General features: G+C 39.1%; 1 protein-coding gene across 6 annotated transcripts in view; it reads right to left on the bottom strand.

The window, feature by feature from the left end:
• Nucleotides 1-24,914, bottom strand: part of LOC100543530 (glypican-5-like) — a 427,109-nt gene that overhangs the window by 319,111 nt on the left and 83,084 nt on the right. For all 6 annotated transcript variants that reach the window (XR_014885612.1, XM_085233256.1, XM_085233255.1 and 3 more), the window contains exon 3: nt 5,696-6,390. Coding sequence is in view for 5 of the 6 variants with exons in the window: in XM_085233256.1 (XP_085089382.1) it covers nt 5,696-6,390 (695 nt within the window). In the remaining variant the exon portion in view is untranslated. The remainder of the gene's footprint in view (nt 1-5,695; nt 6,391-24,914) is intronic.

Raw genomic sequence — 24,914 nt, 5'->3', positions numbered from 1 at the left:
GATCCAGTTGGCTTTCTGGACTGTGAGGTTACATTGCTGGCTCATGTCCAGCTGCCATCCATCTGAACCCCCAGGTCCTTTTTCAACAGCATCCACCCCAGGTCCTTTTTCAACAGCTCCATCCTTACATCCCTCAGCTTGTACTGATAGTGGAAGTACTCATGCCCCAGGTGCAAAACCTTACACTTAGATTTGTTGAATCATATGAGGTTCTCCTGGGCCCACTGCTCAGCCTGTCTGGGTCTCTCCAGATGGCATTCCATCCCTCAGGTGTGTTATTCACCAGCTGATGAGGGTGCACTCAATCCCACTATCATTGTCATCAATTAAGAAATAAAAGAGCACTGGTCTGGAGGTACTGGCCACCACTCAGCACTGATCTCCATCCAGACATGGAGACACTGACCGCACCCTCCGGGTACAATCTTGTAACCAGTTCCTTGTCTATCAAGCAGTCCACCCATCAAATTCCTATCTTTCCGATTTGGAGAGGAGGATATTACGGGGAATCATGTCAAAGGCCTTACCGAAGTCCAAACAGATAACATCAGTGTCTCTTTGCACGTCCACGGATCCAGCTATACCAGTGCAGAATGCCACTAGGTTGGTTAAGCAGGACGTACTCTTAGTGAAGCCATGCTAGTTCTCTCGCATCACCTCCCTGTCTTCCATGTTCCTCAGCATAGCTCCCAGGAGGATCTGCTCCATGATCTTCACAGAGGTGAAGCTGACAGGCCATAGTTTCCCCAGGTTATACTTTCCACCTTTTTTAAAAATGGGTGCAACATTGCATTTTTTCCAGTCAATATGGATTTCACCTGACCACAGTGACTTTTCAGATATCATCACTGCAAGTGGCCTGGTGACTACATCAGCCAGTGCCCTCAGGGCTCTGGGATGCATCTCAATGGGACACACAGACTGACTTATGGATGTTCAGGTTCCCCAGGTGGCAGCAAACCTGATCTTCTCTTACAGCAGGAGGGACAGAGCTCCCCCAGTCCCCACCTTCCAAACCATCTGCTTAAGGACTGCACGAATGTGTGAAGAGCAGCCACCAGCAAAGACTGAGGCCTATAAAAGTTGTTGTGTACCTTAACTTTCTCCTTGTCCAGAGTTACCAGCCTGACTGTATTGCTCACTATGGGGGTACACCGTCCTGCACTTTCTAAATATCTGAAGTGTGAGAGTCAACTGGATGGGGCCAGACTCTTTCCAGTGCTCTATGGGGATAGAACAAGGGACAATGGGCAGAAACTGTAACAGAGGAAGTTCCATACAAACAGAAGGAAGAACGTTTTTACTGTGAGAGTGACAGAGCTCTGGAATAGGGGGAGTCTCCTCCTCCGGAGGTATTCAAGACCTGTCTGGATGCTTTTCTGTGTGTGAACAGAACCTGCTTTAGTAGGGGAGTGGACTAGATGATCTCCAGAGGTCCCTTCCGATTCCTACAGTTCTGTGATTCTGTGATTTCCAGAAGCTCAGAGGGGACCCACGATCACAGAGCTTATCAACGAGGGCAAAAATGCATACATAATATACTTTGATAATTCTGTAAATGAAAGAACCACTTTGTTATTGGACCTCAGAACACTCCTTTACACAGGGATATGATTCTGTCCTACAGAGGAGCAATTCTGCTTGTAACCACAACTGCCAAAAGTAACAGGGAATCTGTACCTGAATCTACAGCAACTGTATGCCCAGTATGACACCCACTCACATACCATCTCTGCTTCAGATCCAGAGCAGAAAAAAGTCAGCAGTGCTACATCTGCATGCAAGACCACCATGCATCAGACAAAGCCAAAACTGTGGTACTGGGATATGTTCAGTACCACTGGAGGTGCAAATTTTTAGTTAGCACAACCAGACAGATGCTAACCATTTTTGATTCAACAGAAATCATCTGTACTTCATATGTTATTCAGTTCCTATTACCTGTCCCCATGTATGCCCCTCAACCTGCTAGGTGCCTCAGCAGGAATGCCCCCTTCCTGGAACTTGATTCAAGGAAGCACAAGCACCAACAGTATTTGTTACAGATAACTACTTGTGATAGACAAGCAGCAAAACGGGACTCCTCCTAGTGAACAAGAGCATCCCTCACATACACTGCTTTAATCAAGACATTTGCAGTATGCTCCTGATCAACAGGAACTGACCTACACTTTTTTTTTTAATTAATATTTCTGTGATTATAATTTAAGCATTTTAAAGACTACAGTATCTTATCAGGAGAGGAGAGGGAATTTGGCTTGCAATGAATAAGCAAACACATACACCTCCCCAGGTCCAAAGACGAGCATGCATTTCAGAACTGTCTATCCTCCTCCTCCAAGCATTTTAACTGAGGATATTTTATTTCCATTTGGAATAAAAAATAAAGAATAAAAATAAACAGCAGGAAAGGTGCAAAAATAGAGTTTGGTCTAAAGCAATACAGTAGACTGAGTGCATGCATGAGAAAACAGCACTCACTTTTAAAACACAAAAAGAACAGTATGGAGAAAATCTCAAAAACAACAAGGAAGAGTGAACAAATTTGGTGTCTTTATCTGGCTTCAAGAAGCAATCATGGCTCCTACCAACATGAAAGACAATTAGATTTCAGCAGACAAGCCAGAAAGTAATGATTGTGATTGCTGACGCTGCAGACTGTGGCTGGCCTGCTTTAGGTTAAGTAAGCTGGATGAAAGCCAGTATCATTGAACAAATGGCATGGCACACTCTGGAGGAATCTGAGGAGAGGTTACTAATATCTTAAAGGTGACCTTTCACACATGCTATCCCAGCAAATGGGGCAATTCTCTTGGCTGTAATGGAAGAGATGAGCAGAGGTTACTCTCTTGTAATTATGCACTCTTCCTATAAATAGGACTTTTTAATATATAATTTTATAATAATTGACTGAACCTCATTTGAGGAAAGTACACTGTGCACTCTATTGGTTTCCCTCAGTCCTTTTTCTCATTTGAAAGAAAACAATGTAACTTCTTATTCTTCATTATCATCTAGGCGGGCAGCAAACTCAAAAACGAACTCTAATTTTTAGCTGTATTACCTATTAAAAAATGTAAAATATTTCCCAAAAGGGCAGGTGCATTAATTAATGCTGCCTCAGGAAAAATGAAAATTACTAGGAGTGCTCTGCTTTCCTGAATGAGTTTTCCATGGATTATTTATAATTGAATGAAACCAATTACAGCACTTGTAATAGAAACTACACATACATTAAACATTTCCATTTTTGCAGAAGCTGAACAGCATGCACAGGACAAGGTCTCTACATTTATGTGAAGGAAAAAGAGAAGTCATCTTTTTCTGAAAAAATAAAGTACAAAACCTTCTTAGAGTAGTCTGAAGGGGTACTCTCGTATAACTGAGAACTGGGGCCCAGATTCCAAGAAGCCACCTCATAGACAGGAATCCTGAAACTGGAGATTGAACTCCTTTCCATTTCTCGAGAGACGGAAATGCAACTTAATTAGGCTCGATTTTCTAAATAAAGATTATCCTCTGTAGCTACTCAGTAAAGTTCTAAATCAACATCAGACTAAACACTTGCTCAAATAGTGGAACATGCTCTGTCTTCACATCACAATCTTACCCTGCAGAAATCTGATGTCTGAAAAAGCTAAGGACTGAGAATAATGAACTGGTATACAGTCCTCATTTTCAAACAGAAAACATCCTTTGCTACCCTACAGAGCAGTCCCTAAACCAACACAATCTTTTTTTTTTTTTTTTTTTTTTGCTTGGGAGAAAGAATTAATGTAGTTTCAAACAACACCTTTGAATGCATTCTGAATGGAAGAAAGAAAACATTTCAAAGTTACTGCAAGGGAACTGAGAAAGACTAAAGTCAAACAAAATGATATGAATATCCATCAAAGAAAATTGTCAAAAATACTTCAGAGGTAATACTTTGAAATCAGCTAGAAGCAATACACTCATCTGTAATTACCTGGTATCATCTGGATTATGTATGCAATTTACTCCATCATTAAGCTAAACAAGAGCATATGAAGAGGCTTACAAATGCCATGCAGAATTACAATTCAGCATTTTGTAGCATGTTGTATATATCGCAGGAAATATCTGTCAGACCATTTTTGCTGCCAGTAGTCAGGAAGCTTCAGTTTATTCCTAATTACTACTGCGTAATCAATTATGAAGCAGTGTGATGATTTAAGAGATATCTATCTATACTCAGATAAAACTAGTATGTATTAATTAAGAATATATTTTCATTTTCCTAACTTGCATATAACTAATCTGATAGGGAAAGTGAGAGCAGATGTAAGAATATTGTTCATTATGCGTTCCAGACTTAACACTGATTTATGTTATACATTATGATGCTACCAACAAGACATTAGCAGAAGCAAGATCCACATGTAGGCTCCAAGGCCAATAGCATAGTGGCCAAGAAAGTAGACAAATCTTTTCTTAATATTTCATATTTATCCTTGTTTATCAAACTAGTAGATATGAGTGTCATGGATGTAAAGTAAAAGCAGAACCTCAAGCAACGTGAACTAAGATCACTTCAAATGATATAGTTAAAATTCTATCAGATTACTAAGAGTGGGGGCATTTATTAATTTTTTAACATCATTTACATATATACAGTCACTCTGTTTCTAACCGCTCTTCTAAACTGAAGGGAGCTGTGGCACTAGGTATCTTGGAATGTTACAAATTACAGCCATTTTCTCCTGGCAAAAAATGTTCTTAGTCCAGAAACACCCCTGCCATATTTTCTTTGCACAGAATCTTTCAGCTCTTTTTTTCTCTTACATAATAGATGACCCAAGTTCAGCCTAGGAATTAAATTTTAGATCTGAGCATTTCCTTCTAATTTGTTCTCTGCAAGAATTCCTTCCCTAAGAAAGAGAGAACCACCTGCATTTCTCTTTTTAAATTAGGCTTTCTCCTCCATAAGGCCACACTACTACATTTTGACAGCCATTGTTACATTTCACAGAGATGTCATCAGATACACCATTATTCATTTCAGTAATTTCCGCTGTAACTTTCAACATCTTGCGAGAATATCAATCAGTCAAGATGATGCTATTATTAATAAGAACTCTGACATCCTAGTTATATCCTCCTTAATCTCCCACTTAAAAAAGACGGAATTATTTTAGTGTATTTTGTTCTCCTGCTAATGTAAATGCTGTCAAATAAGTACTTTTCCTATTGCTGCTTCCAGCTTTCAATGGAGGAGGGTACTCACTGTAGACCTCTACTACCTTCCTGATGTCTCAATCATCAGCACAAAAATGAAGTGACTGTTAAATTACAGAGAAGTAAATTTCTTTGCATTTATTTAGAAACACGCTGTTTTAACCCTCTACATTATTGCCTATGGAACGCCTCCATACATTACAAATACATGCCAGGGGAACGCTGTTTCAACAAATATTTTTGAGTATGAAAATATGCTGTTGATACCAAGTATAATATTATAATATACTGCAGACAAGCTAGAGCTACCTCCACCAGTCCCCCACCCTCCTCTTATTTCAGTGCAGACTCTAGTGAATCCCATCTGTAATACTTTCATGGACTGTTAACAAAAATCTGGTTGAAAACCAAAAGCTGATCTACAGAAAACACAAACTTGTTCAAACATTTAATAATGAAATTTATAAATGGGGATAGGGAGTGATCACTGAGCACTTACTGTAGCAGAAAGCTGTGGTCCATTTAACTGTGCGTGCAGGATGGCTTCATTGATGGAGTTCCAGATTCCCGTCAGTGCTATTTCCAGATCATGCGAGGCACCCATTTCATTAGTCAGATATTCCAGTGTGGAGATATACTCCCTCCATTGCATATCCAGTTCTGACACGCTGGCCAAGCAACCCCTCATCACGTTCAGACAGTATCCAACACAAGGTCTGATTAGTGTCAGACCCTGGCAATGTGGGCAGTACTGCATCCTCACTAGAGCTCTACTGCACTCCTTGGTGAGGGCAGCGTGTTCAGTAGTATTTATCACTTCAGTGCCCAGACTGAGGGCCTGGTTGAGCATCCTACTTGCCCAAAGAGATTTTGACAGCTCTGTAACCATGTTTTTAGAATAGTGTCCAAAGGGATTTATGTCTTGCCTCGTAAGCCGAAGACATTCTGTATAGTCCTCTGACAAATCAGTAATTCCTGGATTTATTAGCCGACTATACACCAGAGGAAAAAGACTGTCAAAAAAACGTAATACTGCATTTTCCACTGTAGTCTCTGCACCCAGGATGTAGAGGGAGATGTCTGTAAAAAGTTCTTTAACAGGCTCTGCTGCTTCTTTTGCCATAGGTCTGTAAGCTGCCTCAAACAGAGATCTTGTGTGGTTTTCAGCTAAGCGCAGGAAGGACTCAAAGGCCTCTAAAAAAAAAGGGGCAGGAGAGAGAGAGAGAAAGATGTTAGATGTTAACAGCAAGCAGCTTGCATCAAATTCACAGGACTAATAATGTCCTGAGCAGGGACACCAAGAGATATACAAAATCAGCAATACGAATACACTAATAATTAATACATCTTTCATCAGTAATATGACAAAAAAGACAGGTCAATATTACATGTGCATAATAAAGAAATATCTTAACACACACTTTTTTTTTTAAGAAAGATTAATGTATTCTCACTAGTTAGACCCCGGCTCAAGCTCTAGTGGTCACAGCTAGATCTTCACTGACAGCGCGCACAGTGATCAGATGTATCTAGATTTATTTTTTTTTAACTGACACTGCATTTGGGCAATACAACTAGACACATCACCAAAACATCCCTTACATCAACAAGCACTGCTGGTTTTGAGTACTTAGAGAGGAGTACAACATTTTCAATGTCTTGAATATGTCTCCATAAAACTCCACAGCAGAATACTTGAACAGGCAGAATTACAGAATCCATGCAACTGCAGAACTATGACAGGAATACCTGGTAATGGGGTGGGGGGGAGGGCAAAATACACCCATCACACAATTAGTACTGCATAGGGCCATATAAATAATTACACGATATCAGCATTTAATAAAATATAGGGCGAAAATTCATTTTTAATCTTCTTGTAAACCTGTAATAAAGATGCAGCAAAGCCTGAAAAAAAGTCAAAGAATAACATGTACATGGCTCAGAAATGTTGATCCTCGTTCATTACCCATACTTCTCAACTGTAGCTATTTGAAATGATTTAATAATTTAACAGTTTGTGAAAGCAGTATCTTGATAACACAATGACAGCCTAAGGTTTTGCTAGCTTTTCATCCCAGGTATCTACTGCTATGAAATAACATCGCATCAAAAACAGGAAAAAGTGTAAAGGCAATTGTGTTGTATGAAATGTTGTCTAGACGTACAAAAAACATACATGTGCACATTTGGGTAGCTGACATGCAGAATGGACACGTGCTAGAATGAAGGACAAGACAAAGCTAATGCACAAAGAGCAACTGCAGATAAAGTTGCTAGACAGCAACTCAATGACAGATTTAGATAACTGAATGTAAACATAAGCTGGAGCTTTTCTTTCACAGTCTTGTGAGTGGATAGCTGAGATGCACTTCTTGCAAAGAACAAATAAGGAATAAAGGGAAGATGCTGTGTGAAGAAATTCTCTCACTGTTAACATCAGCTTGGCCTGAGCTCCAGACAGGGGTTAGGCAGAACTTGACATTGAGTCCTCTATGAACAAAGAATGAGACAAAATTTTAAGTTCAGGAAAGCCGTATTTCACTTAACTACACCATTTTTGAATGCTCTTAAAAAAAAAAAAAAAAAAAAAGTTAAGAAATGCCATAGTTAAGGCATTTGAAATTGCACAATGTAACTATTATACACTGACCAAGGTGCTAGAATTTGTAGACAGATTTGTAGACAGTAACAATCATAGAATCAATTCCCAAGATTATTTTTCGATGACACAGAAGACAGTAATCTGAACTATTCCCACTGCTTTCTTTGGAAACTGTACAACAAAAAGCCTCTGACGTAAATCATGCTCACACTTCTCTGAATGGCAAGTGGTTCCTGCTAAGGGAGGAAACCTATCGCTTTGTGCCCCCTGAGGACTGGCCAGATAATGGGTTTTCAGTCTAATCCTACTCTGCATTCAGCTGAACATCAGCATGCGATTCAGAGCAATGTAACACAAACTGATCTAGCCCAAAGATCAGCTCAGCAAAGGAGCTGACACAATACTCTAAGATTAACACACACTGGCCAAGTTTTGTAGAAGAGCCTGCTTACTGCCTTCCTCTGTTACATCTCTCTGGGCAACTAGCTAGTTTGCTATGTGGAGCATTACAATCCCTTCACCACAACAGGCAATTTAACCAGACAGATAATACAAGATATCTCATTGTACATTAGTATTTTACACACACGCACGAGCTGTTTCCTTCTGCCTGAGAATCACTTCAGCTTTCTCACTGATGCTAAACCGCCAATACTCTGAAAGAATATTAAGAAATGAAGCACATTTCCATTTAAAAAGAAAGAATCTCCTTCTCAGACAGAGAAACATCTTGCCAACTTTCAGAATGAAGCAGATTTTTACAGCTGTGTTAAAAAAAATCCTAACTTGGCCCGTGATGGAAATGTTGACACAACTAAATTGTAATTCAGTCAGCTGCATGCCACTGTACCATCAGATTTTTTCTTGTTTGACAATTCACCTGAATTCACCTCCTTTTATTTGTAAGAAAAATCTAACCACCATTTTTATTTATTACATTGAAAAGACAACGGACATATGAAGAGCATAAAAACAGTGCCCTAGGAGCTTCCTCCTTCACTTCATCCCTTACAGATAAGCAGCCTACCATTAGGTTATGGAAGCAGGGACTCTCTCCAGTGATGCCAGTAGATTCTTACACACCCTTGCCTTCCACGTCTGTAAACTCTGCAACTATCACCCTCCTTATCTGAATAAACGAAACACATTTATGAATTTACATGTATTCTCAATTTCCTGGAAAATAACAGCCCCCAGTGAAAGATGAGTCAATGACAATGTACCTCCCAACAAAACAGATTTCAGGAGCTTCCTGGGGTAATAGGTTGTAGACTAGAAACCACATAAGCCCTTTACTTTCAAATGTCCCTTGACTATCAAAATTCTGCATGCAATTCAATGGAACTGCATTATTTTGTGACAGATATGAAATTAAAATAGTTGAGAATCACCCTTGAGAAGGAAACATGCAGGACTTGACCTTCCTGTTGTAAGGCATTAAGAGACAGTAGAGAATCAAATTACTGGGTCAGCTGGATGTTCTTAGATCTTTTCTTAGAAATAATGCAGCTTCAAACAGTTGATGCAGTTGTGCAAGACAGTCTACCTTAGCATCCTGTTTTAAAGATGATTATTTACTTTAAATGTACTTTCTATGGTACTTTGTACACTTCCTAGATCTCAAAGGTCTAAGAAGTAGGATGCTCCTCTGCGTAGCCTCAGCACACTCAAACAAGAAAAGTATTTGGTCATCTTTACAATTCTTCATCTCAACCTTCCACAAAATCAAAGTACAAATATATGCAAATATATTGATTCTGAGCAGAAATAAGTTGTAAAATTCTCCAGAATGTGAAGGGAACATTATGAAAGTTTTTCCATCATTTATTATTAAAATAAATAGGCAGATGGAAATCCACAGTTGTTCTCATGCTCCTCAAGAGCCACTTTTTTGATTGAAGTCTACAGGGAGATATCAAAGCCATGTCTGGAGCCTGAACTAACATACCAGTGAGTCCTTAATATACATCACTGTCATGAGGAGAATTTTGTTCATATTGTTCATCCTGTGCTTACAAAGCAGAAGCAGATTTTAAGCAACATTATAGGCAAAAGAAAGGTATCTAATATTTTAACACTAGGGTGGGAACCATCTTTCCAAAATAAAGTCAGTTTAAGCACCAGATACGTCTGTGCACAGAGGGCCATTTTTGTTGCTCGGCAGCAGAGACTCACATACAACAGGCCTATTCTGGCTGAAACCCAAGTCTTCCAAGACCAGCCTTCCAAAACTGAGTGCAAACATCGACACATGTGAAGGGCAAGTTACTGTCATTGCTGTTAGGCTTCTGTGTGCACCTCACACCACAGCACGGACAAGGAGTAACGCCCTGCTAACGCAAGGCCTCTACGCTCATCATTCCTTACCTTCTGCAATAACTGAATACACGTTAACTTAAAAAAGAAAGTCCACCTGCAACAAGGAAAACCACTGTATTATAAACATTAATGACAATATTTAGGAATGGTCAAGAAACCAAAAGTAGAAGCCAGCACTGTATCTAACTATACAGAAATAACATATGTATACATTTTAGATTTGTGTGTGTTCATAAAGGAAGAATGACAAATTGAAGTCACTCCATTATTTCTTGGGTCATTTAGGACCACACTAAGATTTGGCTCCTTTCCCTTCAACATCTTCCACTTAGTACCAAGTTACAAAATGCATGAAAGCTAGATTTGTTGAAAACAGCTTCCTTTTAATGCCTTCAAGTCCTTTAAATCTCCTGTGTCTTTACAGTTTGCCAAAACACAGGACAAGAGAAACACATTTTGCAGCAGTAGGAATGAAGTACAGATTATTTGAAATTTGATGCAGAGTTCTACGTACACAACAAAGTCACACTTGTACAAATTCTCATAACACACACGATAAAATTCAGAGTTCCATATTCATGGATAAGCAACAATATCTAAACATTTATGTACGCAAACAAAAATAACAAAGATTGCTCAGGTAGCATCATTAAATAACATAAACAAATTTGGGTTGTGGGATTTTTGTTTTTTGTTTGTTTGTTTGTTTGATCTTAGGATTATTTTGGAAAAGAATGTAAGTGCAAAACACAGTTTGTCACAGAGACAGAACGTGAACTCCATTAAGCTACTTAAGAAAACTTTCTGCTGCATTTCTTTACTTCTAGCAAAACACCACAATACAGAATGTCATGGGCTGGACATTTTCTTCTGCTTTGTCCTCAGTCATTATGCTGAAAAAAGCATCAAAGCTCTTTATTAACACACAATTTTTCACTTTTTCATGTGTTTTTAGAATGGCAGGCTTCCTACATGTACATGCAGTAACTCTTAACAAAACTGGTCAGAAAAACATCTTAATAAGCAGTCTCATGGAAATAAGATGCCCAGCATGTCAGCAGGAAACACTGCAACCTTGCTCATAAACATTTTGGCCACAGAAAAAAACTCCAAAGCTCAATCAAGTGGAAGCTTCTCTTGCTTTCTACTCATCTCCTGTTGCTGCTTTTAACACAGACAGAACGGGAAACAGAAATCCAAAAACAATAAAGTACTTTTTTTCCATCATCAGCAATGGAAGCCAACACTTCCATTCTGAAACATTTCCACTCCGAAAACTTATCTCATGGTATTAAAATTAGCTTTGTCTTCTACATACACATAAATATATTCTTTGCAGCACTGGCACAGCTGTGCCATCGTATAGGAAGCAATCACATATACTGACTTCTGTCCCTAACTACTGAACATACTTCTTTTCCTGAATCAAACATTCCCAGAGCACTTTATTCTCTTCCGTGAATTTAAACTGCTTCTTTACAATGCAATCTTGCACAGGGAGAATGGGAAGAAATAGGTAGCTCCTATTTTTGGTGGGACTGACAAACACTAAATACCATTAACTTTTGGTATTTGCCTCTGGAAGCATCAGTAATAGAAGTGATATCACCAACTTTAAAAGAGGCTCATTGCTACACAGGCTGCTAATGCAAAGGGAAAAGAAGTGGACAGACACACAAGCCTAAGAGACACCTTAACAAGAATAGAACAGTCCAGTGACAGGTATCAACCTTTTGTTATGCTCTGGTATTTTGCCATGAAATTAAATAATGATTTCTGCAGTCTGCATGCTGGAGAATGTATCCAAACTGCTGTAAACAGTAACTTCACCACACACTTCTTTAGGCTTAGTAGCCACCTTGGCCTCATCCTTCAGAAAATCCACAACATATAATGAAGTTGCAACTAACTGCAAAAGGATTTACCAGAGCCCAGTAAAAGCTCTGCATTTGCACTATGACAAATCAAGCCTTCCTGCCTCTTCGTGCCCTGATCTTTTTAAAGAACACATTATTTGGAAGAGTTTCCAGAGAAAACTTGAAGTTGTTATGCTGCACAAAATAGCTACAGCTTGCTAATTTGAACTGCTTCTTATTTCATCTTCAAACTGTTTGTGAACAAAATGATTGAAAAAGCTATTAAATTTAGCTTTTTATTACTTCTCTAACTGCATGTTAGTGTACGCTATTTCTATATGCAGCACTTAGAGTGCAATTACTTGCTCTTTTTTAAACCAAATGGTTTCAAGTAAAACTAAATCAGTTGACCAGCAAAAAGCTGGAGACCAGATGTGGCATTACCTTTTATGATACCCCTAGGCTTCCACTGACAGATAAATACAATGCATAGTTCTTTGGGAATATCTGTGCAGTAAAGGCCAAGAGACTTCTGGCATCACAAGGGTAAGATGATCTAGAAAATAGTAAAAGGCCTGAGGATAATGGCTATCGGAATTCCAATTCATATAATTTATACTTGTAAAGTTCAAACACCCCAGCTACTATTTAACATGAATTCATAGTATTAATAGGAGTTGGGCCAAAATAACTGAGCTAAGAACTGTAGTTACGCTTCAACTATGTCAGCTATGTCTTTAATTTTCTTTGCAAGAACAACTTCTTCATTAAAAAGTTCTGACAATACACAAGAGAGAAAATACTTGTAGTGTTTTCACAAAGTCAGCTAATACAGATAGTTAGGTTCTTCACACAGCTATCTTCAAAGTTCTTAAGAGGTTTGATAGCCCTCAGAGACTGGAAGCAGAAATGATGTTCATTTCATGATGATCATTTGATCAGTCGCTGAAGTGGTAACTGGAAGCCACACCTCCATCAAGTAGCATTGCACTTGCCAAATTGGCTTACACATGCTTTGCAAGACACTTCCTTAACATGCATTTCAGGATAAATACAGAAAAAAAACAGTGTGCTTTTATGTTTCAAACTAGAATTCCGCATACAGTTGTAAAGATGTTTAGTGAACTGAAAAGTCAATTTCTCCTTAGAAAATTAAAAAAAAAAACAACCTTTTTTTAGTAAAAATAACGAATTGGACAATATTTTCTGTAAAAAAAAAAAACAACTTTATACAACAAAACAAACACCCAGTATCTTTCCAAATAAGCTTCATGCTGTGCTCACTTTTGACATATTGGAATATCACAAATATTTAGTCAGCCCCCAAAGGTATGTTGGCCCAGCAATCCAAGTTGTGCATGGTGTTAGACAGAATTTATATTGGGTTCTTAAAAAGTGACTCCCTGTCAGTTTGGTTTCCTCAGAACAGGTACTCAGTACATATGGCTGCAACTCCTCTGAATGAGCAGAGTGCTCCAGTGCCAAAGTCTTGCACAGTTTTTTGCTATTTTCTATTCACAACAGTTTGAATATTAAAGTGTAACCACATTTTTCTCAGAACTCACGCTTGTTAGTGAAATATGCAGCAACAGGTGGAAATCAAGCTATGCCTGTCTGGAAAGAAAGCCAGGGCATGCTACATCTGAGGCTAGCCAAGGAGGTAACTGCTTTTGGTGATCACACATGAAAAGCACCTATACAGAACTGCTATTGTCAGGAGACAGTGCAAAACAATTACTTTATTCTTTCTGAAGTTCCCTAGGAGTTACTTTCCCACAAGTGTAAGCAGCTTTTCAATGCTGTGAATAATTGCCCTACTTGTGCAAGCATGGGAGTAGTCTTACTCCAATCTCTTGAATTACATCATGCAGGTAATTTCCTCCCACTGAACAGAATTGTTGGACAGAATAAAAGGGGAACATCACTTCTCCTTCTACTACCCAAGCAAACTGCTTTTATTATAAGTACATTTGGAATGAGACACTTATCACATTATGCATAGTTTGAGGAACAATCTCGGTGCATTCACCACTGCAGGATGGGCTGGCTGTGTCATTCATCACAGCACTCCAAATTCCCTGAGTTTACAAAAAATATTCCTAATCGGAAACTGTTAGGTGAGGATGAGGACACCACGGATAGTGTAAGTGTTCTGAAGCAAGCCGTAACAGCTGCGCATTACTGCCAAATGAGAATCAGAAACTCTAAAATGCAGCTAGGTGAGGACAGAACTAATGCCTAAGTAAAATGTGGATATGCAGAGATGTTGCTATATACTAGCTGAAGAGAGGGACAATTCCAAACATACCAGGTCAGAAACTGCTTGTGCAACCTTCCTGAAAATGAAAATCACAGAGAAAGTAGAAGCTGTGCCAGCTACACACTGGACCAGCTATCAAGACCAGAAAGGAATGATGCAACCATCAGACAGACAAATGAAGGCTCTGAGGTTGGTGGTCTGGTGGCGCTCAAAGCATCATAGATCTGACACAACTGGGCTCAGCAAGCAAGAAATCTAACCAAAAAGCACTGTGGTGTTACTGTCACCTGATTTACAGCGCTGATGACCACTGAGGTACAGAGCACTATGTATGTTACCTATTAGGTGAGTATAAATATCTCTAGAATCCAGATGTGAACTGTACTTTCACCAGAGCACTGAGTACTCTACAAAACTTGCCTCTGATGAACTGCTGCACTGCGTGCTCATGTTTCCTGACACAGAAACACTCCAGAGCTGACAGACACACTGGGACACACAATAAATTGAGGTATTTTGTTTGTATTCTTCTGGTGTATTAAATGCTACGGAGAAAGGAAAGGATATAATATTTTTAAAGATTGCATTATCTAAGATAAAAGAACCAAAAAAGCAAAGCAGAAGGAATATGATCTACTCAGTTTTAAGGATCTTTTCATTCTTCTGGGAATCTTCTCATTAACTGAAGATCAACCAGTCAGGAGTCTCTAGGGACAATTTTCTCAACCCTGTGATTACAGAGTTCAACTGGCAGAAGGAAAAATAATATGTTTGTTTCAGAAGGTCATGAACTGTTTCATGATTTCCAGCTGAATTAGCAAGGCGGTCTATCATGGCTCACTTCTAAAAATCTTAGAGAAAAACAGCCAAAGGAAATAAGGTTAGCTTAACAAAGCTGATTTTTTTTTCCTTCTCTGAGCTTATATGTTAATGTAGAAATACAAAAAAAAAAAAAAAAAAGGCAATTCTGAGTGCCAATGGAGGGCTAAGGTCACATAATAAGACTTTAAAAAATCCTATTAAAAAAAAAAAATAAAGCTGCATTTATCAAGATCTTTAAAGTGAAAAAAACAGTGACAGTAATAATGCTATCCCGTGTGCTCAGCAGCGAGGGCTGTAAAACAGAGTGACCAGCTGGCTCAGGGACTGCGCTGTGTGTGCCCACCCACTTCCAGCCCTCAGCTGCTGGAGAAGGATTGTTACTCACCATGGTAGCCAGCCTCCCAACAGCAGTCACTGCATACTTCTAGCTGACAAATCACTGGCCAAAACACCCTCCAGCTGTTTCTTCTGGCTTTGGATTGAAGCACACCAAATTCACTCTGCAGTACTGTGAAACTACTAACTTTACTCACCCTTCCTCTTTGGGTTAATCTCCATAAAGATATCCAGGCAAAATAAGCTACAGAAAAAAATAAAAGCTGACAGTACTTCTGTGTACACGGCCTTTCATCTAAGTAAAGTCAGTGGCTTTTATGTTTTTCAGACAGCTATCCACCAAGCCTGGTGATACAGCAACACGCAGTATCCTCACCCACCTTTCATCTGAAACACTCTTCAGTATTACTCCACAGCACAGCTGCAGGCTGCTAAATGGATCACGTATTGTCCACTCTTCCATTATACACTCAGAAGTGTATCAACATCTAGATAAAATGCAGAGGCATTGGCCTTAGATTACAGATACAGGCAATTAATGCTTAAAAACCAAAAATCCTTCCTGCAATATCTATTTTCTGCTGTCTCCCTCTTATTTGATAATAAAATGCCACAAGGTGACTGAAAGGATGTTTGCTAGAAGAAGATTACTTGTTGAGGGTGCTTTTGACAGTCAGAACAACAAATTTCACTGGATTCCTGAAGAGACATGGTGGAAAAGATGTCCATAATTGATTGCAGCAGACACTGAATCCAAATTGCTAAGCTTAGGAAAACAAACTGGGTACTGCTTTTCAAAATGTCACATGCTCACAAAGCCTCTCTTACTGGAAAATCAGAGGTGGGACAATACTTAAAATAACTCAGTACAAACAGAACACAGTTTTCTTTCTGTTGAAAGCTTCCTCTCAATTTATCCTCCTGAATTCCTTCAAGTAAAAAGGCTGGTGTGCGTTCAGCAGGTGGGTCACCACTAGTTCCATAGCTAGTGAAATGTTTGTCAGGAGCCAGCTGCAGTTACTCAACAGGGAAGGTGCCCCATCCATTATACAGCACACCTACTGGCTACCTGAAATTCCCTCCTTGAAAGAAAGAAAATACCTAAGGGTATTTTACAGGACAAAAACCCCAGCAATGAAGACCAAAGAACCAAACAATGAAACAGTATGCAGAAAGCTGCACTCCTTAACTGAAATCATCACCATGCTGCCACACATACTCAGGCACCCTCTAGATGAGTACAGCTTCACAAGACTACAATTTGCTTCATTCCTTAAGTATATCACTGATCAGATTTCAGTTCAGTACATCATTTTTTTGCATGCACAGCAGCAGTAGTGGAATTTCTAAGAGAGGAATAGGATAGGCTAAGTAATAAAGAATATATAAATCCACTTTCTTCATCTCAAGACCTCTGTATAAAGCTTCATGGCTGGATCTAAGTGAGCTGCCTCAGGGATCTACCTGAGTCCTCGGTTCAGTTAAGCTTCTATGAACAATCCTGAAATCTGCACCTGTGGGGACTTGAAGGTTGTTGAAAGTGAGCAATTGTTTCTTCTCTGGGCTTGCCGACCTTCAAGAACTGCTAGAGAAAGTCCATTTGTGACTTTGATTGATGGGGCATCTCAAAGAGCTGACGTTCATTTTGTTAACAGGGGTTTTTGAGATAGGTCATCAGAGAGAAGAAGACACCTGGTTATATCCTCCCTTAAGTAAATTGTTTGTGTGTCCTCACAGGATGTGAGAGACATGCATTATTCAGAAGAAGGAAGAACCCTTCCTGAGCTCAGAGGGGTTCCCTCTCTGCAGGACCTGCTCATTCATGAGTGAGAAAAGCACCTTAAACTCATGTTATCAGTATTTCTAGCACCCTTTTTCGCTACAGTGTCAGAACTCCAGGGAGAGCATCGCAGATCTTTTCTTTTTTTCAGCTCAGCCTCTTCCACAAGAAAGAGCTGTCATCTTTTTTTCATTCCTGAAAGCCACGTTTTTCATCTTAGGCCCTGACTCAATAAGGTATCGAAAGTATTTAAGCTTTACCTGCTGGGACCACCAGTGTTCTCAATTATCTTACCGAGTGCAGGCTCAAACAGTGATAGAGAGCAGGTCTTTGTTGGAACGTTACAATTTTCCTTTCTTACTTCTCAGTGTTACTGAAGTTACAATTGCTTCCTCTATTCCTTACAGCTATTTGATATACTACTGTGCATATCTGGCTTATTTTGGTTAAGTGGTTATTTTGGTTAGTGATGGAAATTCAATCATACCAACGTTATACACTGAATTGGAGATCAAACTATGTTTTTCATATGTCTGTCATTCTGAAGTTCTGATACAATATTGTTAAACTTTATCATATACATCCAGTTTTTATAGTCCTGTTTAAAGCTCAGCAATCTTTTACTAAGATACACAATGAAAAATAAGAGTTGCAAATAAATCATTCTGATAAGGAAAGTAAATTAGCCATTCTGATACAGCAGAATTCCATCATTTTGTGAACTGCAAGACTGCCTTCAGCAGTACAGCTTTAAATACAATTTAGAGTTTCCCCTTCCAGGTAGATTAAGAGACAGTTTTGCAAAAACGTTCAGAATTAAAGTAACAAAACTGTGGTCAGTACTACAAGAAAAAATTGACACTTAAAAAATATTCTGAATATTTCTATCACGTCATACATCTATTGCAAATGACCCGTGTTACCCAGTACTCTAATTTGCAAAAATGTTTGGGGAGCCTGGACTAGAGAAGAACTGCAATGCATTTGTGAGACATGCAGGCATCCCTGCTGCAGAGGAACCAATCTGGGACAGATGACTTTTGGAGCTGTAAGCTTTACACTGTATTTTATTTTACTGTCTACTATCCCTGTGCAACTGTCTCATTGCTTTTAAATACACTGAGTATATATTTATGCCAACTTTTTTTTTTCCATCAGAAAATTACTGAGGCCCAAAGTCCAAAAATTCCCTTCAAATCTATGACAGGAACCCTCACTCATACCCATCTCAGACATAAAAAGGGCATGGTACAACTATTTCAAATATGCAGCCATTCACTTTGCTATGATATAGTCCAGTCTTTTCACTTGCATAATGTTTTCACATCCTGGTCTATACCAGTTATTCTTATTTGCTCTCATAAGGTCACTTGCTCTTCCATCCTAAAAATGCGTCTAACTTTCACCACTCGTTTCTGCCCTTTAATCCATATTAAAATAAAAAACATATGGGCAGCAACAGATACTATACTCAAACAGTCTATAACAATTTTCTTTTTGAAATGCTCATCTGCACCTTCAAGTTGATTTGAAATCAATAAAAACAATTCAGTTTTTTTTACCTTACTCATTTAGGTATCATGTTTTTAGCTTAATCAAATCCAGAAAAAGAAAAAAGAAATACCAGATTTTTAAAAGGAGGAGGGAAATCACCACTGAAATATTTCAACAGATTTGTGGTTTTGTTTCAGAAGAAATTTCAAGATACAGGCATTTTCATTATCGGATGCATTCTCCACTTCTCTTTTTTCTGGATCTTTAAATCCATTATAATAAATAACTCCCACTGTTTAATTTCTACTCTCTGAAGCCCCAGAAATGATTGCTTGTTTTAACAAATACTCTTCAGCATGAAACTTTGTCTGCATAACTCTGTAATGCAATCAATCCCTTCAGAAGCACAGAATAAAAATACAAAACAAAACAAACAAAACAAAGAACAACAAGGTGAACCATTTCCCAAGTAAATAATGAAATTATCAGAAGATTTAAAATGAGGGGTAACAGATAAAGACTAAGAAATTCTGTGCTCTGAAGGAAAACATATCCAGTGCAAGAAAGCATATTGGTGTTTTTATGTATACAATATAGCTTATATTGTTTCTGCAATACTACTCTTAATCCACAAAATCCCCATTGAACTTCAGTGCACAAAAGTTTTCCTTCAAGAAAGAGGATTCGTGAAAACAGCCACAAACTTTGCAAAAACTGGAATTCTGTAAGGGCATTTGAATTCCTCATGCCTTCTTGTTCCACAAATGTCAAATTGCCGAAGTGTTTTCTCTTGTTCCTCAATTTCATCTTGTACAATACACCTGAAAGACTGGGAGGAAGGCTGATGTACAGTGGGAATGGTTATAAACCAGTGCCTCATATGTATTCTGCCTTGGCCATAATTTTTCCAATCTTGTGGACATATCATAGCTTAAATATCTCATAATATCATGATCAAACACACTTCAATGCTTATTAACTCCTTTTTACTGGTTCTAACAGTTCCCTGGCTTGCCTGTGCCACTTCGCTCAATGTCTGGATGTCATCCAGGTTTCAAGATGTCATTATGACTGCATTCAAGTTTGCTACAGTTTCACCATTCACTTATACAGAATATCTGCACTAAATTCCCTTATAAATTTATATTTAATACCTTTGTACTGCAGACCTGGTCTGGCAGCTAATAAGTAGGAGAAAGGGCAACAGCCCAATCCTGCCACTCAGCTAAGGAGCTTTCACAGGCCAGATGTCTCTGGGACTGGTCTGTTCCTACTGACATGGCTCAAACAGAACAAAGATGGAAGGAGGGTGGATGTTAGTGAAGGAAGACAGAAAAAGGAGAAATTTAACATCTTAAGCTAGAAAGGTAAATTATTTTAAAAATCTCCATGGGGCCCCATTCCCATTCTCCTTTTTCCCAATTTCCCCAGCCACATGACTCCTGCCAAGGGCCAAAGAAGGGAGCTCTGCTCTGAGCAGGAGGGACCTGTCCTAAGCACCTCTTTTTGATTTCTTAACCTTCCACAGTAGAAAGACACGTTTCCTTAGCAGATGGGTGAAGACTAGATCTGCTACACAGAACCTTCAAACAACAGTGTTTGGATAGTGTCTGCAACATTGGAAAACATTGGAAAAACCTCCCCATCCTAGTGAAAGGAAGATCTGAAAGGACCAAGCACTTCCCTGCTCAAAGAGACTGTTGGACAGCCCTGAAACAGAAACTCACTGATGCTGAAAAAGCTTGCACTGTAATTTAGCGAGGCAGGGCTGGAGAGAATGCACCAAGCAGTAATTCAGCAGAGACTAACAGAGAGCAAGAAGCCATTAAAACGAAAGTGGCATCAGGTGAATGAGGGGGGAAGGGAGAGAGGATTTATAGAGGATATGACATTGAAGACTAGTTTTCAATCTCCTCTTCAGAGGCCAAGGAGGAGATTTCCTACGTGGGGAATTTCAACATGGTGATGGAAGCAGAGAGTTTGGCATGGCAAAGAATAATAGTTGCTAATCCAATTCTGAATGGAACAGAATAATTAAACATCAACAAGCATTATGAGATTTGGAGGTTTGTTTTTTTTTTTAATATGCCATATATAATGCTGGTTTGTATAGCAGGTTCAGGAACATTATAAATTTCTATATAAACCCAGAGCATAAATTTGGTAATCCTCATCACACTATTTAGATATGGTACTATAGCCAAGTACTCACATATCAGACTCACACAGACAAACATCCACCCACATCTTAAGAGAGACAAAAAGTTTAATGTTATAATGGGACCCTGAGGTATGTACATGGATATACTCATTGGTCCTTAAATTTGACATTTGATTTAACTGAGAATTATCAAAATATTGAAAAAATATCCAGGGGAAATTCAGAATATATTTTTGGATCTTGCAGTTAACAGGAAAAGGTGAAATGGTTTTTTTGGACAGAAAGCAGTCATTGTGAAAAAGCTGTGATAGAGGGAAAAAAAACAGAGAATGATCCAGTCCCAGGTCTGATAGCCTGAAGTAGTTCTCCTCAGATATTTTACACATAGCTGTATGAAGTCCTGCAACTGACAACTCCAGGTATAGAGTGTCACACCCAGGGGACCTACCCACTCTCTCTCAGTCTTCCCAGTCTTCAATACAGCACAAAAATTTCTTGTTGTTTGTTTTTGTATCTTTGACTCTCTGCTCTTCAAATTCCATCTCAGGCCCCACAGTTTCCTTCTCACACATCCCACTCTGGACTGTGCTTCTGTCCCTAGCATTCACTCGTGTTGGATTTCCAGTTTCTGACAGCTATTTCTTTTGCTCAAATAACCTCGTGAACTTTGTGTTTAAGCATATGGATTCACTTGCCTTTCTGCTCCTTTTCTCTCATGGTGCTATCCTGTTTAAAGTGACAGACTGGTGTGCTCAAGTAGTTACTATGCCTAAACTACAGTTGTTATTTCAATGCTTTATCACAGCTACATTTTTAAATGGTGTTCACACTGTTTCAAGTTATTAAGAAGGGACTTCAAGCAAGTTGACCATTATTTTTTCCATGTCTGTATAGCCTAGTGTCAGCTTTGACTGTAGAACTCTTCAGGGAGCATGAGATAACTTGGACATTTAAATTCAAGTCACATAACTTGGACCCAACCTTCACCTAACTGAAGCAGCTAAGACTGAAGCAATGTTAGGATCAGTGACAAAAAGGCACATGGATAAACAGCAGATTGTTTCAGCTGTTTTTGTTTGGTCTTTTTTTTCCAGAAGAGCACAATAACAAAACATTCAGAGATCCCCAAGCCCTGAATACTTCATAGTGTCTTCAAATATACCTTTTATTAGTGTTTTTGCCAAATCTGACATTGACATACTAGAAGTTTGCAAAAAAGTGACAAATAGAACTATTTAGAAAACAAACAAACAAAAAACAATTTCCTGAAATGTTGAGATGCATTTCAGTTCGTGGTATTTAAGCAATTTAGGACTCATTTCCCGTTTCAACTAACTTGACAAAACAAAGCAAAAGTTACAGACAGTGTTGAGATCTGTCCCCAATGAGATCTTTCTCTGCATAGCTTCAGGGGTCTTCGTTAATCATTAGGCACATTGGCAGATGACAAACTGCCATGTATCATCCTTCACACATCTTCAGCATGCTCCATCTATTTGCCTCTTTCAGCCTTAGTGAATTAATCTTCTTCACTCTACTAGACAATTCATCATGCTCTCTGCCACTCTAAGTCCCCATCTCCTTATGGTGTAGAATGTCTTTCATCTGTCACAGTCACACTTCTGAACTTAACTCTATTAATATCTATCTCAACACCATTCTTCTTACAGCGACACGACTACTCCAGCTGCTTTTCTAACAGAACAAACATATTCTAATGTCACTCCTTTTCACTTTTTCTCAAAACATCATCTTGAAACATCATCCCTGAGTTACCATTTCATGCTCTTTTGTATTCAGCTACTAAATAGTCAGAACCTACCAGTACAGAAGAGTAAAATGCTAAGTTCATACTACTTACCCAACTGAATTGTACAGTTGCAAATAGATTAAAATCCAATATCAGGAATTAAACATTTTGTATGAAAGTTGCAAAATATAAATTATCATGCTTTTAAATATACATTTACTTCTGAAAGGAATTTGGAATATGTTGATAAGCACAAAATGTCTAAAGCATGCAGAAGTCTTGAAATAAAGCTCTTCAAAATACAAGGGAATAGAGGATCCCCATTTTAACTGCCACATAATCTTAAAATTGTCTTACCAGTAAGAAACAATATTTGACAGAGCTTCAGTAATGAAGAGAATAAAGTCAAAAATGCCAATTCTGGCTAAATAATAATAATAATAATAATAAATACACCACATTTTTCATTCTCACATATATACTATAATCCAGGAAGGAAGGGGAATCGCAGAAACACCAAGCTCAGAAAAGACCTACAAGATCATCCAGGCCAGCCATCCACCCATCACCAACAGTTCTCACTAAACCATGTCCCTCAATACAACGTCCAAACATTCCTTGAACACCTCCAGGGTCAGTGACTCCACCACCTCCCTGGGCTGACCACTCTTTTGGAGAAGTAGTATTTCCTAACATCCAGCCTGAATCTCCCCGGCACAGTTTAAAGCCATTCCTTCTTGTCTTATCACCAGTTACATGAAAGAAGAGGCCAACCCCCAGCTCACCTACAACCTCCCCTTCAGGTAGTTATATAGAGCAAAACATGGAATTACATCAAAGACAAAGATACAACTGGTGAAACACTATCCATTTTCATACTCCACATTTACAGTAGAGTATGACCTCTGACAAAAATTCATTTTTCTACAGTTTACTGCTGTATACAGAAGAAAACAATATTGTTATCTACTAAATACAAGCATAGGACAGACTTCGACAATGATTTGTAAGGACTTCCACACTATACCCAAAGAAAAAGGACCTTCTATTGAAAAACTACCTTACATACTGATGAACTTCTAAATTGCCTTTCTAGATGGCTTGGCCCAAAAGGCACTGTGCCATACAAACCCTTGGCAGGTGAGAAAGGGAAACAACAGGGGCTGCAATTTTCTAGACCAACAGCTAAAGCTGTTAGTGGACAGTAAAGCTTCAGTAAGCACAAGCGTAACAGCAGCACTCTACACTCACATGAACACCTACAGTCACATTTTCTAAAACTGTATCTTGAATACCTGAGAGAAACTTTTCAAAAATAAATCAGTAATTACAGAGTTCCAGCCAATGCAAGAGTCACTGGATACCTCATTCCCTTAGTTGGTTTAGAAAAAACTAATTTCCCTCTTTTCTGCCTCAAAGTTTAAGACTTTCAGATTTGTCCAGCTTTTTTTTTTTTTTAACCACTGATAGTTCTAGCAGGTTTCTAGACGCTAAGAAGCGTGGATGTACAGCAAGTCAGCTCCTGCACATGTTCAATGTGCCATGACTCCTATCTAAAAGAAGGGTGAACAGGCCTGTCATCCTGACCTTGGTGCCTGGGAAGGTTATGGAACAGAACATCTTGACTGGTATCTCAAGGAATGTGCAGGACACGCAGGGAATCAGGTGTAGAAAACATGGATTCATGAAAGGCAGGTCCTGCTTTACCAATCTGATCTTTCTGTGGTCTTGTGATCTGACTGGTGGATAGAGGGAAAGGCTGTTGTTGTAGTCTACCTAGACCTCAGCAGTGCCTTTGACACTGTCTCCCACAGCATTCTCCTGAAGAAACTGGCATTTCATGGTCTGGACAGGTACACTCATTGCTGGGAAAAGAGCTGGATGGATGGCGAGGCCCAGAGAGTGGTGATGAATGGAGTTAAATCCAGCTGGTGACTGGTCACAAGCGGTGTTCCGCAAGAGTCAGTATTGGGGCCTGACCTGTTTAATACCTTTATTGATGACCTGGATGGGGGCATTGAGTGCACCCTCAGTAAGTTTGCAGATTACAGAGAGTTGGAAGGAAATGTCGATCTGCTTGGGGGTTGGAAGGCCCTACAGAGGGATTTGGACAGGCTGGATTGATGGGCTGAGGCCAATGGGATGAAGTTCAAGAAGACCAAGCACCAGTTTCTGCGCTTCAGTCACAACAACCCCAGGGCAACACTACAGACATGGGAAGACTGTCCAAAGCAAAAGGATCTGGAGGTGCTGGTCAGTGCTCAGCTGAACGTGAGCCAGTAGTGTGTCCAAGTGGCCAAGAAGGCCAATGGCATCTTGGTTTGTATCAGAAATA

Source organism: Meleagris gallopavo, chromosome 11 (genome assembly GCF_905368555.1).
Source record: "Meleagris gallopavo chromosome 11, MGAL_WU_HG_1.1, whole genome shotgun sequence".
In the NCBI taxonomy this organism is placed as follows: Eukaryota; Metazoa; Chordata; class Aves; order Galliformes; family Phasianidae; genus Meleagris; species Meleagris gallopavo.
Note: the sequence above shows the minus strand (reverse complement) of the source record. Positions and strands in the feature narration are given on the sequence as shown.